This window comes from Drosophila yakuba, chromosome 3L (assembly GCF_016746365.2).
Source record: "Drosophila yakuba strain Tai18E2 chromosome 3L, Prin_Dyak_Tai18E2_2.1, whole genome shotgun sequence".
Classification (NCBI taxonomy): domain Eukaryota; kingdom Metazoa; phylum Arthropoda; class Insecta; order Diptera; family Drosophilidae; genus Drosophila; species Drosophila yakuba.
Window position 1 is genome coordinate 18,588,789 of NC_052529.2, and position 14,959 is coordinate 18,603,747.

Below are 14,959 nucleotides of genomic sequence, written 5' to 3' on the forward strand. Positions count from 1 at the left end.
TAAATAGGTATATCTTCTCCCTCTTAGTTTTGCCATTATGAATTGCAAACATTGTTTGCGGCGCCTAAAAGTATGCCACATAAAGGAAACCTCCGAGCCGGTTGGCATATTTGAACGGTCAGCGCTCGGTCACACTGCTAGAAATATCTTTCAGATAGTTTAGTTTATTATTACGCGCAATCAACAAATAGCTCACCTTTCCAGGAGGAATAAAACAGCGAGCATGCAGTTTTCGTGGATGAAGGTGGCCATATACCTTCTAACGTTCCTGACATACGCCTATTCAGGCTATGGATCCAGCACCATAGTACATGTAAGGTGCACCTCTTTTCGAAGGGAATCCGTAAGAGATGCCATATGTACTCCTGTATCTTCTCTCCCCGGATTTAGCTAAGGGATGCCATTATAGCCGCAGAGGCGATCTTTGGTGACGTGTTCAAGAACCTGATAGTTCTGGTGCGCAAATTTCGCACGGTCCACGAGGTTTTCGATGCGGCCGTGGACGAGAACTGCATATACCAGTGCCCCGCTCCGGATATCGGAGGACCAGGTGTGGTGACGCACTTCTAGTTATGTGAATTATGTAAATTGCCCAGCATCTATATGTGTGTTTATCGCTATCTTACAGCACCCAGGGCGGTTCAGAATAAGTTCTATACCCCCACAGCAGATGGATGTGGTTCCCTGGGCCTAAGGATCAGCACCGACTATCTGCCGGCCAAGGAGATGGAGACCTGCTGCAATGACCACGATATCTGCTACGACACGTGCAACAGCGATAAGGAGCTGTGCGACCTGGACTTCAAGAGGTGTCTGTACAAGTACTGTGATAGCTACGAGAAGTCCATAGCCAGCGATCTGATGATGAAGGGCTGCAAGGCGGCTGCCAAGATGCTGTTCACCGGCACCTTGACCCTGGGATGCCGGTCCTATCTGGACTCCCAGCAGAGATCCTGCTATTGCGCCCCTCCGAAGAGCTCATCCTACAATGGCAACAGGCAGGGCAATGGCAACAGTAGGGAGAAGCAGCAGCGCCAGAAATATGGCTGGAAGGATCGCAACGAGATATAGTACAGGATCACTTGCTACGAGGGTGCGGGGCACGGGGGGTATCTGACTAAGCGTTGAATGTGTTATGTGTTGTGTTAGTCTATGGAGTCCCTTGGACTCCCATTTCGAAGAATTTCATTTTGTATACCAAATAATGTCGTGCCAACGGTCCAGACTGTTAAATACATTGATATTTTTAGCTATCGTGAAGACAATATATTTTTAAAACAATTAATCACTTTGGGTTTACCATGACGTGGTCCTTAGGGCAGGATATGTATATTATTTGTTTAATATATAGTCGTCGGTTCTGTAAAAAGATCTTAGCCAAGACAAGCTTAGTACAAAAAATTATTTTGTCTTAAATGTGGTCTCTGAAAAAAACGATTGGAGAAATAAAAACCCTTAAGTTTAGAGATAAACTTTTACTTTAAAATTAAGGACAAACAAAAATTATTTAGTCAATATTTTCCAGCTAAACAGCTATTTTAAAAAGCCATTTCTAGCGGAATATAGCTAAAGTGCCACCCCCGCTCACCAGCACTACTGATTTACACTACACAACACTGCACTGACTGAAACGAAAAAAAACACAGATTTTGCAATCCGCAGAAAAGACTTATGAATAGTATTTTTATGCGGATGGCCAGCGCGCAGAGGACCTAAGAGATGGGCTACGATGTGAATCGCTTTCAGGGGGAGGTGGACGAGGAGCTCACCTGTCCCATCTGCTCCGGAGTGCTGGAGGATCCGCTGCAGGTTTGTTTTGTTTGCAAGAACACACACCACGCATCATACATATGCATTAAATATACAACATACATATCTACCGATTCAGGCCGTGATGTGCGAGCACGCCTTCTGTCGCGGATGCATTAACGAGTGGCTAACCCGCCAGCCCACCTGTCCGGTGGATCGCAATGCCCTGACTACTGCCAACTTGCGGGCAGTGCCTCGCATATTGCGCAACCTACTGTCCAGGTGAGAACCAACCAACCTACTTAACTCTCCACCCTTGTGAGCCCTAACTAATCTTTGACCCCTGCCCACCAGACTGTCAATTACCTGTGACAATGCACCTTATGGCTGCACGGCTGTTCTAAAGCTAGACGCTTACAACTCCCATCTGGAGGAATGCATTCACAACCCGAAGCGACCATTTCCCTGCGAGAAGGGTTGCGGCTTTGACATACCCAAGGATGAGCTAAAGGACCACAACTGCGTGCGGGAGCTGCGCACTTTAATTGTCAAGCAGACAGAAAAGATGGGTGAACTCAAATCGGAGCTCACCGACCAGCAGCTGACAATCAACGAACTGAAGCGTGAGCTGCAGCTATTCAAGGACTTTATGCGTGCCATGCGCGTCTCCAATCCTGCGATGCGGGCCATAGCCGACCAGATGGAGCGCGACGAGGTGATCCGCTGGAGCAGCACACTGCCTCGGGCCAGGGTTACGCGCTGGGGGGGAATGATCTCTACGCCCGACGATGCACTGCAGGTGAAGCCCTGAGTCTACATTTTTTAAAAACTTGAATTCACTATTCATTTCAAAGCTCATGATCAAGCGCGCTTTGTCCGAGTCGGGTTGTCCGCCACACATCCTGGATAGTCTCATGGAGTTCTGCCACGAGCGACGTTGGCCTCGAGGACTTAGTTCGCTAGAGACACGACAAACCAATCGCAGGATCTACGACAACTATGTGTGTCGACGCATTCCAGGTAGTAAGCTAAAATCCTGCACCTAACAGGCTTTACCTTGAAATTTACTCTTTCGCAGGCAAGCAAGCTGTGCTCGTTTTGAGCTGCGACAACCTCCACATGACTGAGGACGTCATGATCGATCCAGGTTTGGTCATGATCTTCGCCCATGGCATTGAGTAGGCCCTCTGCCGCTGATTAACCACTTATCCTAGGTTAAATGCTAACTATATCGAACAGTGCTCAGTTTTGTTGATTCCTTAACTTAAGAATAAGCATTAAAAACAATATTGTAAGGAAAAACTCGCAAAACAAACCATTCAAGCGCCTCATGACGACTTTCAAGTTGTACAAAAAATATATATTACTTTCGGTTCATTGTTTATCCCCATTTAGTTAGTACGCAAATTCGTATACTTCATTAAATCGTTCGCATACCCAATATTATATGTTTGATTAAGCGATCTCAACAATTGTCCCTTCGTTATCGTTCACTTCATTCTCATTTCGATGGAAGGAAGCTGTGAGTGTCTTAATTCGCGTTTAAATTCTTATTGCACACCCTACTTAAAATTCTGAAATATTTGTCAATACTTTTAGAATAAATGTGAAACAAGTAATTAACGGTTTATTTAATTAATGTATTCATGGAAGAATTTGCCCTTACGTCAAATTTTTTTTCAATTATGAATTAAAATTGTAATGCTAAGTTACAGAAAAGAAATCCGTTCATTCATTATTGTGGGTATAGCAATATTCTTGATTACATTTAAGTAATCTCAAATTATTTTTGAAAGTTTTTCTAACCTCTTAGATAAGAAATAGCAATAAAACTGATTATTCCCATTAAACTAGTGGTCCTAGCCTCTTATCAGCTGAAAGGGCAGACAAGCGTCTGCATTTGGAAATCCGACACAAATGTTCACTGGGATGCCCCCCACTTGCAAGCACCAACACATTGGGGAGATCTGGCCGCCTCCACTCTTGGGACCCGTAAAAGTTCTGGACAACATCTGTTTCCCGAAAAGGAAATCGAAAAACAACAAAAACCAGGCACCTCCCAGCAACAAAATAAACAAAAGAAAACCAAACTAGTTCCTCCACGAGCTTTGAATGCAAACCGGTTTCGGCTTTTGTACACCCGTTTTGTTTTTTTCCTACATAATACAACATTATTCAAAGTTTGCATCTGTTACATGTGCCAAAAATCGTTTGATTATACAAGCCAGTTTTCGTATTAATTTTTTGTTCGTATTTGCCGAAACATCTTGAATATTGATAGAAGCAATTAGCGCCGTCAGACCAAAGGGGCAGCCCCCTGTGGCGATTGAAAGTGAGAGTTGATCGGCCGCTCGGCCAGGCTGAAATACATCCAGCAGTTGATGGCGAAGCGGCGCAGCCAACGGACGTGTCCAGCTGCGATCTCCAGAGGGAAACTAATCTAATCGAAGAACACGAAATGAAACTATTAATTCCGGTGCTATTTGTGGCCCTCATCTGTGTGGGAGCTGTATCGGCGTTTCCCCAACTGAGGCAGCGCAACGAGAAGCAGGTCCAAACAGGCGTTGAAGATTTGCGTAAGTGGATTTTTATGTTTTGAGACTCCCAAATTTTTGCAAAACTGTGTTCTAACTTTTATTGGGCTGTAAATTTTCCACAATTCATTTAGAAAATAATATTTTTCAAATTCTGTAATGGTTCACAAATATCTATCTATAAATTTATTCAAATATATGTACATTCAATTAGTGCGAACAAAGAGTGAAATATTTGGTAGATTTATAGACTTCAGAGAACTTTTTGAATAATACTTTTGCGATTATTTGGATTCATTTATAAGCTACAGCTTCAAGAATTTGATCATTTAACCCAATTTCCATTTAACAGCTTCCAAGGGCGCCACTATTGAGGAAGTAGTTGTGGAATCGGCCTTGTACATAAAACCGAAGTCTAACCCACAGGTACGACGCGTCCGTTCGGTCCTTGATCAAATATCCGGAATCCACGCTACTCATAAGAGGGTGAAGCGTCAGTTTGGACGCCAATTTGGTAGTCAGTATGCTGGAAATCCCGGATTCGGCGGCGGATTCGGTGGAGGGCCTGGTTTTGGAGGTGGATTCGGTGGTAATCAGGAATTTGGAGGTAACCAAGGATTCGAAGGAAATCAGGGATTCGGTGGTAATCCAGGATTCAATGGTAACCCAGGATTCGGTGGTAATCCAGGATTCGGTGGTAATCCAGGGCTCGGTGGTAAAGTTCAGGCAGGCACATCGGCCGGCGCTGGAGGAACCAAAGCGGGGGTAGATGTGGGAGCCGGACCAGATGGCGGCAATGCCAATGCCAACGTCGAGTTAAATCCGCTTGGACCACTCGGACCCAGTGGTTACAACCAGGAGCAGGCCGCATCCAACGGAGCTGCCAACAGCAACTACAACAATGGACTCAACTCTGGATCCTCGGCCGCCATTGGCCAGGCTCAGGGCTTCCAGTCGCAGAGCACCAATGGATCATTCGGTGCCTCTTCGGCTAGTACGGCTACTCAGTCCCAGAACAGCAGCCCCTTCGGATCCAATAATGCGGCAGGTGCTTCTCTGAGTCAGGTGTACCACCTTCCCAATGGACAGACAATCAACTTTAGCTCCACGAACAGCTTCGCTAATGGAGGAGCCAATCATGGCAATAGTCATGGCTCGGCAGTGTCTGTCAGCCGTTAAAGGCAAGGTCCAGTCTACAGGGAAAATACCTCCAAGTTAATCTATTGGTCAGCAATCCTATGTGCAAATGTCTAAAAAACCCAAATAAATATTTATGATTAAAGATAAAGATAACCTAGGATAGTTCTTCAAAATCCAAACGGTCTAGTAACTACAAATTACTTTCAAACAATGCCAATTGACATTGTTGACTATAAAATATTTACCCTTTTGGTATCAACCAAAGACATAACCACGTTTTTAATATTTTGTATTTATTTTTTTGTTTTGTACAAATCACTGAATAGAATTATACTCAGTGGTGCTCGTACATTTTTCCCCTACTAAAGAAATACAAGAAATTATTGCTACAATTGATGGGATTAAATTGTAAAATGATTGATTTTCATTTGCGCGGACATGCTCAAATTATGATCCTTAAGAAAACTAATCTGACTCGCTTTCGCTTTCCGACTGGAAGTCACCCACTTCGATGGAGAACTTGTACTCCTGATCGCAACCCAAATAGGAATCGCTCATGTAGTACAAAGTGTAGTCGTGTTTGCCCGGGCTAGGTGCCACAAAGTCCAGCTTAACCTTTGCCTTTTGCTGCAGCGTGAGCCGTTTGATGGAGAGCAGGGAGTTGGTCTTGGGATCACCTATAACGACCCACCATCCTTCTTCGCGTTTCTGCGGGAAGAATGGGGCAATGACTGGGCCGGTGACCTCATCCTCACGTTCCAGTTGAACCACTACATTGACGGTTGATCCTGAGTTGATGCGATCTTTGTCCACCACTTCATAGTTGAGCTCAATGTTGGGATACCGGTTGCAGAATCGAGCGACATCGGCCATTTGTAAATCGGAGAGCTGCAGCAGGCGAGTGCGATCCTCATCCTCCAGTTCCATGATATCGAAAACGGTTTCGATTTTCTGAAATATAAAACCAAACATGAGATAAAGCTAAAGAATAAAGTGTTGTTACACTCACCTTTTCTGTGCACCGCTTGACAATCTCGGGACTGAAGTGCGGCAACTGCTTCAAATACGAGTCCTTGCTCCACATGGCCTGCGTGACCATCTGAGCCAGCTCCATGGCAGCCACAGCCGGCGAAAGCCAGCCATTTGAACTCAGCACATCTACGCAAGCCTGAATAAGACGAATGGCCTTGCTTAGTATCTGCTCCGTATCGCCTTGCAGTTCAGGTCCCAATTGCAGTCGCGAAAGATGAGCCTGAAGCAGCAAATTGGTCTTGATATGCGGATCATTGAATCTGAAATTACATTAGTAAGGTTCTTTTTCCAATTCTAGATATAGTGGCTTCTTACTTTGGAGCCGTTTCATTGGGTCCAGTGAGTTTGTTGGGCAGTCGCTGAGATAGCGTGCGTAGAACCTGCTCCTCATGATGTCTGACCACCACGTCCTCGTACTCAGCTGCCGATGAAATAATTTCCAGCAGGCCACGCACTTTTGTTTTGCTATTAAGGGACAAGCTGAAGAGCTCTGGGGAAAAATGATAGGGAAATGAAGATGAAAATTGCTTCAACTTAAATCTACTGCTTCATACCGATAGTTGTATAGTTGATGTAATAGTAGGCAGCAATCATGCCCAGATTGAGAGGTAGGGTGTCCATATCATCCTCCACGCTGATACACTTCGACTGTTCTAGATCGCTCAGCGTATTCTCCACCAACTCTGAAAGATGGTCGGAGAGATGGCGATGCGTGACGCCCTGCAGGTTGTAGTAATTGGGATTTTGGGTCAATCTTCTGTAGAGGAACGTCCAGGTGAGATAATCCACAGCATCCTGTTTGTTCTCAATCGTCTTGGTAACCACCTCGGCGTTAAAGTGATCGTGCATTCTATGATCCAGATGACTTTCGATGGGCAGCGGTTCGTTGATGAATTTCTTAAAGAAGTCCTTTTTGCTGCTCTGGCACATCAGCACGCACTTGGCATCCGCATCCTCGTTGGGTCGATTGGCTCGACCAATCATCTGCAGCACGTCTGTAATGGGGTAGTCCTCATACGAATGGTTCTTGCCGTTGTAGAATTGCGTGTCCATGATGATCACCAAGTGAGCGGAGATGCTCATGCCCCAGCAAAGATCCCTGGAGACCACTGCTACCTGCACAGCGCCAGAGTCGAATAGCTGCTCCACCAGGCGATGATCTGAGGCGGATAGTCCCTCATGAAGATAAGCCACTCCTTGCGCTAGGGTCTCCTTCAAAGTTTTATCTGTCATTCTCTCAAGGAACGGTTTGATGTCCTCCTCCTCAGCATGGAAGAATCGATTGGGCTGCAAATCCGAGGCTGCGTAGGTCAGAACGTCAATTGCAGTGAGCCTGGCCTGCTTTCTGGACGAGACGAAAACAATCACCGGCTTGTGGGCGCTGTACTTGAGGATGGCATTGTAAACAGGCTTGGACATCGTGGCAATTCTGGTAGCGTTGTGGGTGACATTATAGCCTTGGATGTGCAGCTCCAACGGGATGGGACGCACGCTTGGGTGGAAATTGAATGTGGCATTGGGATTACAGCCCAGCCATTGCGCGACATCCCTGGCATCCGTTAGCGATGCAGACAACGCCACTATTCGGATCTGTTTCTCAATCTGTGAGCTAATGTATCTCATCCTAGAGCATACTATCTCCATAACAGGACCATCCTCGCCTCCCACCAGCTGCAGTTCGTCCACAATGAAGAGGTTCACCAGTTGTACGTTCTTCCTTTGTTTCCATCTGCGAGACAACACATCCCATTTATCCGCAGTAGTGATCACCAGCTGTCCCTTGGCTATAAGCTTAAGATCGGTTCCAGTTTCGCCGGTCAATTTAACCACTTTTATGTCCAGCGATCCAAATTTGTTATGCCAATCCGCAAAAACTAAATCCGCCAAAGCCTCTTGCGAGACCAAATAGACACATCGGGCATCGGATTGAGTAGTGAACAAGCGCATGATGGCAAACTCCGCAATAGTCATCTTTCCGGACCCAGTTGGTGCTCCAACAAAGACATTTTCATCGCTATTGTAGACTGCATTGAAAACTTGTGTCTGAATGGGATTGAATTGCGGGAAGCGTTGCGAATAAAACGATTCAAATTTCGGCTGCCTCAGTGCACTTATAGGAAGCGGTTGGAGATCCAACAGCTCCGTAGGTGGCATATTCTTCTCGGGCAGAATTAAGTGTCGGAAAGACACTGGTAATTGGGTCTCTGCTCCTATCCAGCGATCTGAGACAATGCGAAGGAAGTACTGCGGTGGCAGAGGTTCAAACACAGGCACAAAGAACTTTAGCTGGTGCTCATCCTGGGAATACTTCTGCTTCAGCAGGAAGAACTCATGATGGAGAATGAGTTCCGAGTCGACATCTTCGATTAAAACCCAAAAACCTTCCGACTGGCCATGCACCTTTTCATCCCATTGGAAATCCGGTGTAATGGTGAGTTCCACTCTCAGGGTTCCCCTTGTTATAGGTTGAATGTGCGTGGAGAGCTCCAGTTTGGGGAACTGGTGCACAAACTTGTGGATAGTTTTTCCCAGCTTGGGCACTCTAATCAGCTCACCAAGTTCATGTGGCTCTAGATCGTAAAGCCTGCCCCAAGGGAAGTGTTTTTTCTCCAGTTTCTTGGCAATCTCATCGGGCATCTTCTTGAACTGCCTCAGTGGAGTCATCGATTGCCACATCCTTCTGTCAATCATTTTGCAGAGCGTCAACGTTTTGTCTGCCAATTGAGCCCATCCGCGGGTCAATACAATCTCAAAAATGGCTCTCATCAGACGGGCAGCGGATTGGGTAATGAACACCATATCCGACATCAACGCAAAGCCCTCCAGTTTTAGTTGGGAGATATAAGCTTGCAGCAAAACATTCACCTTGGCGCTGTGCTCCTCAATGGACTCCTTAATGGGAATGGGCACTCGTTCCATGAGCTTCTGCAGCTCCAATTTTTCCTCTTCTCTGACGGAAATATGACGGAATTCCGAGGATAGGGAGAATACGCGGAACAACTCGATCTCACTAAGAGTTTGCTTAAGCAGCTGGTTGTAAGTCAGCATGGTTTCATGGGTTAGGTAATAGTGAGAGGCAATGCGACCCAGATCAGTCACCTGGAAGTGTCCCGTCTTTCGATCGTATTTAACAAGGCCACTCCGCTCCAGACAGCAAGCTGCGGTGTGCAAGAGATCAGCCCGATGCTGCTCCAACAGAGGATCAGCCTTAATGGCATCGTGGGAAACTCCATATAACGTGGGATTCCTCAGCATTCTAATGTACAGATAAGTGTAGCCCAACCAGTTAACTGCATCCTGGAGATGTTGGACCGTTCCTAGCACAATCTCTGCATTCAGCATATCAGGAAGCTTGGAGATGAATTGGGACTCAATCGGCAACTGCTGGTTGAGCAAGGAGAGATAGAACTGCAACTCACTGTGATTGGTTATAAGAATACCCTCACCCTTGGTGTCATACTGCGGTCTTCCAGCACGACCCAACATCTGCAGAACATCCAAAGCACTCAGCTCCACCCAACGTCCTTTTTCGGGATTGTACACCTGCGTGCCCTTGATGATTACAGTGTGGGCAGGCAGATTCACACCCCAGGCTAGAGTGGCGGTGGAAACCAAAACTTGAATGTGCCGATCAGCGAATAGATCTTCCACCAAAGTACGATCCACGCGGGTCATTCCAGCATGATGAATGGCGAAGCCGTAGGGCAATAACTCCTTTAGCTCTGTGTTCTTTACTTGCTCGGCTTCAGTACGCAGCACTTCCATACTTGCTGATCCCTCCTTAAGAAAGCTACCAAGGGTATCTTGCTCCAGACACATGTCCCTCACGGCCCTGGCCGTTTTTCCAGTCTCCTTGCGCGAGTGTACAAAAACCAGGACCTGATTACGCCCAGCATGCTCCATGGTCTTCTCATAAACAATCTCGTTCATCACCTGGAACCGCTTTAGGGCCTTCTTCTCCGTCACACCGATATACTGCTGCTCCAGGGACACAGGCCGATAGCTGTTATCAAAGTAGAACAGGCCTTTATCGGGCTTCACGCGTAAGAAGGTGGCCACATCCTGATAGTTGGGCAGTGTGGCAGATAAGCCCACCAAACGCACCTCCTCCTGGGTAGTTTCAATATTCCTTATCGTACGTGCCACCAGGGCCTCAAGCACCGGACCACGCTCGTCGTGGAGCAAGTGAATCTCATCGATGATTACCAATCGCACTAAGCTCACAAAGGTACGCTCTCCTCCCTTTCGAGTGATGATGTCCCATTTCTCTGGTGTGCACACAATCACCTGAGTGGCGGCAATCTGTTCCCTGGTTAATTGGTGATCTCCAGTCAACTCGGAGACCGTCAGATTGTAGCAAGCAAGGCGTCGTCCAAAATTGCCCACCATTTCCTGCACCAGAGATTTCATGGGAGCCACGTAGATGATTTTGAAATCCTGAGCATTGATGGTGCCATCCTCGTTGATGTGCTTTCCAATCTCCCGCATCATGGTTAGCAAGGCCACATTAGTTTTACCAGCTCCAGTAGGGGCACACAGCAGCATATTCTCATCACTGTCCAGTGCGGCCTTGTACAACCGACTTTGTATACGATTAAGGGTCTTGAAACCCTCGAACACAGGCTGCACATATTTTGGGAGCTTGTCCACAGGCTGAAGTTCCTCATTGGCATCAAATGGTACGGGTTTCAGCGCAGGCACGTGCACCTCCTCGTAGCCTTTTCGTTGTTTCCTGTAGGAACCGTCGGGCAGTTGGCAGCGCTTGTTTGCCATAAAGTGGGATCCTTGAGTGAATGCCATCTCTTCCAACTCGAGTAGCTGTCGCACACCGGCCACCTGACCGGCAGCCGCCGCTCCACCATCCTCTGCATCTCCTTTTCCACGCTTACTTCCCCGTGCTTCGCCCTCGTCCTGGTCTTCTGACTTTCCCGTATCCAATTGCCGAAGGATCTTCGCCAACGCTGAATTTCCGCGCATCTTCTCGCGAATCCTTTGCCTCTCACTGTCTGTTTGAGCCGAGGCCAACATGGTGCAGTACAGTACCATCTGCCGGTTAAGCTTCAATTGCTTGATGAAGTCAAAGCAATCGTAGCCCAGCAGAAGCACCAACTGATTTTCGCAATCGCGATCGTCGGCGGCATCTTTGAGGATCTTCAGCACGTCGGCGGCTTTGCTTTGCGACACCATGGCATCCTTGTAGAATTTACTCAGACAACGCTGCAACCAATACGCATCTATGTCCAGAGGATGCAAGGAGCGCTCTTTCTTTACATTATTGGCGGCTTCCTCGTTGGCCAGCTGGAAAAGGATACACGAATTAGACATAGGAATCGCAATTTTAACTACACTACTCACGTTTTCTGCATGCAGGGTGTGATCGATGCGTGCCTCCTCCCCCTCATCCTGGGCATCATCGTCGCGAATCTCACCATACATATCGTTGTCGCTCTCCTCCTCGGATTCCTCAAACTGGACATTGATGCCGTAAGTCTCATCGATCTGCTCCTCGTTGTTGGGGGCAGCAGTCAAAGCATTCACGGCATCGCTGCCAAAGTCTGTAATTTTTTTGCCCAGGTTAACTAGCAGGGCAAATCGCTCATCAGTAACTGCGCCCAGCAAGCTGTCCACATCTCTCTTTCGCTCCCGATCTTTTAAGCGATCGTTCTTAAGGACAGCCAGAATCTCATCAGCGGCACCGCACAGGATATCCCTGGGCTGATCCCCCAGAGCCTCCTGAATGAAGCTGAGCAGGACCTCGTAGGTCTGTCGGGTCTCCTGGGTCTTGGGCCGATACACAATTCCCACCATCTCATCGATGCCCTCGGAGAGCAGGGTGGCGCCCTTCATCCGCTCGAAGTCATACTGGGCCTCGTCTCGCTTCTGGCGTTTCACCTTGCGCTCCTCCGTTTTTTCCGGCTTCGTCCGCTGGTACCGATCTCCCATTCTGGTTCCGTCCAGCTTTCCCACCAAGGAGCATACCTCGCCAGTAGCCTCATCGCGCCGCGGGCGTTCGATGAGTCGGACATCGGCTTGCAGCACAAGATTGGAGTTCTGAAATATGGAAAACACATTTTACGTGTTTGTGAAATTCGGTTCAGACGCCGCATGGGATGGGAAAAGTTTTTCCGAGCGGGATTTAACACTTACCGCCTTGTACTCGTACTGCAGCTGACGTGCTGCGGCATCCGCCATGTCTGTTTAGTTGTTTTCAAAAGTATTTTGCACTTAATTAACCTATTTTACAACTTTTTGCAGAAAAATGGAAGAGAAACGCCGCTGTTTGTGGTTACTCGTGCTGCCAGATAGTCAGTCTTTTTCCGAGAGAGATGCCATATGCTCGAAGGCAACGGATAATCGTTACCAGAGCTGCTATTTGTATGAACCTATTTTTTGCGCGCGCAAGTAAATTTAAAAAAAAATTAAGATACATATTTAAGATTTTGGGAAGGGCTTTTTAACTTTTGTAAACACCAAATTAAAAAAAACTTTTTATAAAGTTGCTTATTAAATTTCATTCGGACTAGTGGTAGTGGTATAAAACTGACGATAATTCCTATAATTGAGGTGTGTTTAGTATATTTAATGCCATGAATTGTGGCCTTTGGTCACACTGGCAGCGACGTCGGCAGCGATGCCGACGTCTATTTACAACGCATCGTTTTGTTTATTGTTCAGTCAGATCAGAGTAACGTGCTTATATATGAGGCTGCAGCTGGTTTAACTGGAAACATTTGCCGTCCGTCGACTGATCGAGATCATTGCACACGGCTGTCACAAGTCATTACTACGCAACCGAAGGGAAACCAGAGAGGACGACCCAGTGCGAGCATGCTGCTGCCCCCGTACCAGGAAGCCTGCAATCCCGGCTTTTGCGATTGCCCGTTCCCCAACTCCATTGAGGTCACCAACCACAAGGGACACATACCCGACCTGGTCAGGTGCCGTTGCGGCGAGGATGAGCCCGGAAACGTGAACGCCTGGCGTTGGCACGCCACTGATGAATCGGATGCCGTGGTCAACGACAGGGACATTATCTTCCATCCCACCTACAGTCAGGGCACGGCGATTGTGAGGGGGGAACATGCTCTGAAAGCAAACATGGTGCACTTTTGGGAAATGCGCGTCATCACGACTCTGGCCGGCACGGATGTGGTTAGTGACCAGCCCGGCTTAGCAACTAGTTGGGATGCTCAGCGTGACGAAAGTCACTCAAAGTCGTCGCCTTAAAATAGAACACCACTAACCAGGCATCTGGTGTACTCGATTCCATTGGAGACGGTTTGATTGTTCGCTTCATTGTATTTTGGATTACAGATTGTAACGCGGCGATAAGATAACAGACGCAGCGGGAGGAGGAAATCTCAGCAGGCACCCCAACTAGATGATAAGCCAGCTAAAGTTCAATGTAAATAATGCTCTCTTTATAATTGTCTTCGTTTTCTTTCAACTTTTCCTAGATGTTCGGCATCGGTACGGAAAGCGTTAATCTAGGGCAGTTCAAGTTCCACTTTGTCTCGGCTCTGGGCACCAATGCCCAGTCCTGGGGCTTCTCATATTCCGGAAGGATTCAGCACTGTGGCGAGCTACTGCCTTATGGTCAAAAGTTCTCGCAGGGCTGCCTGATTGGTGTCTGTTTGGATCGAACGCGTGGCCACCTGGAGTTCTATCTGAATCGCAGATCACTAGGAGTGGCCTACACCAATGTACCTACGGATCCGGATGTTAAAATATACCCCATGGTCTGCTCCACAGCCGCAAAGTCCGTGATAAGGCTGATCAACTGCACTTCGCAACCAGTGTCACTGCAGCTGCGATCTTTTCAAGCATTGTCCAGGCAGCCGCTCAAGCTGGCTGAACTGCGTCAAATGCCCGGTCTCAAAGGCATCATACAATCCTACTGGTTTCTGGCGCCGCCAATTCGTTACTCCAGGAACTCCCGCGAAAACGAATTAGATCTAGGCGATGAAGCTGTGCTCTCCAGCTCCAAGCAAAGGTTAAGGCGAAAGCAAAAGTACCGAGGTAAGATCATGTAGTGACTTCCAATATCAATTCTGCCACATTTCTTTTGTAATTATTATTAATAGAAACTGACGATGCGGCTGTTGATGAGGACGACTTGTACGCCAATGCACACAAAATCACGTTGCGGAGCAGTGATAGCGGCGACGAGGAGCATACCGCTACTGTCCAAGAGATGTGCGACGAGTACTTCCACTACCTGCTTTAGCCTTACCAACCATATCAATATGTTTAAGTATGCATTTATTTGAAGAAGCGTAGTTATACATGTATTAAATAGCAATGCTGATGCCACTTTTAATTACTTTTAGACTTTATAAAATACAAATTATTAATTTAACAAAACAACACTATAACTTACCTTTTCTTAACCTTTTATAACACGGCTTTATAACACGGCTATAAGGATTTACATATAAATATGGCGTGGCACATTAGTGTTTTTTCCAAGCCAAAGGTCATTGGGAGTGGGGTACATCAATGTA

General features: G+C 47.0%; 5 protein-coding genes across 5 annotated transcripts; 4 read left to right on the forward strand and 1 right to left on the reverse strand.

The window, feature by feature from the left end:
* Positions 1–128: 128 nt before the first annotated feature.
* On the forward strand, positions 129–1,285 carry LOC6539545 (group XIIA secretory phospholipase A2). The gene is made up of 3 exons (XM_039375008.1): positions 129–313; positions 391–550; positions 629–1,285. The coding sequence occupies exons 1-3, from the start codon at positions 224–226 to the stop codon at positions 1,069–1,071; spliced, it is 693 nt and encodes a 230-aa protein (XP_039230942.1). The 5' UTR covers positions 129–223; the 3' UTR covers positions 1,072–1,285.
* Positions 1,286–1,602: 317 nt separating this feature from the next.
* On the forward strand, positions 1,603–3,368 carry LOC6539544 (E3 ubiquitin-protein ligase NRDP1). The gene is made up of 5 exons (XM_002086396.3): positions 1,603–1,809; positions 1,889–2,031; positions 2,104–2,548; positions 2,604–2,769; positions 2,828–3,368. The coding sequence occupies exons 1-5, from the start codon at positions 1,720–1,722 to the stop codon at positions 2,929–2,931; spliced, it is 948 nt and encodes a 315-aa protein (XP_002086432.1). The 5' UTR covers positions 1,603–1,719; the 3' UTR covers positions 2,932–3,368.
* Positions 3,369–4,054: 686 nt separating this feature from the next.
* Positions 4,055–5,571, forward strand: LOC6534559 (heterogeneous nuclear ribonucleoprotein A3 homolog 2). Its single transcript, XM_002095199.4, has 2 exons — positions 4,055–4,325; positions 4,636–5,571. The coding sequence occupies exons 1-2, from the start codon at positions 4,208–4,210 to the stop codon at positions 5,460–5,462; spliced, it is 945 nt and encodes a 314-aa protein (XP_002095235.2). The 5' UTR covers positions 4,055–4,207; the 3' UTR covers positions 5,463–5,571.
* Positions 5,572–5,699: 128 nt separating this feature from the next.
* Positions 5,700–12,768, reverse strand: LOC6539542 (putative U5 small nuclear ribonucleoprotein 200 kDa helicase). The gene is made up of 6 exons (XM_039375005.2): positions 12,603–12,768; positions 11,811–12,506; positions 7,010–11,753; positions 6,771–6,945; positions 6,433–6,715; positions 5,700–6,374 (listed from the first exon to the last, which is right to left on the reverse strand). Exons 1-6 carry the CDS (start codon positions 12,645–12,647, stop codon positions 5,889–5,891), a joined length of 6,429 nt encoding a protein of 2,142 aa, XP_039230939.1. The 5' UTR covers positions 12,648–12,768; the 3' UTR covers positions 5,700–5,888.
* A 298-nt stretch (positions 12,769–13,066) lies between these two features.
* LOC6539623 (SPRY domain-containing SOCS box protein 3) lies at positions 13,067–14,775 on the forward strand. Its single transcript, XM_002086472.3, has 3 exons — positions 13,067–13,607; positions 13,913–14,474; positions 14,540–14,775. The coding sequence occupies exons 1-3, from the start codon at positions 13,284–13,286 to the stop codon at positions 14,680–14,682; spliced, it is 1,029 nt and encodes a 342-aa protein (XP_002086508.1). The 5' UTR covers positions 13,067–13,283; the 3' UTR covers positions 14,683–14,775.
* Positions 14,776–14,959: the final 184 nt, after the last annotated feature.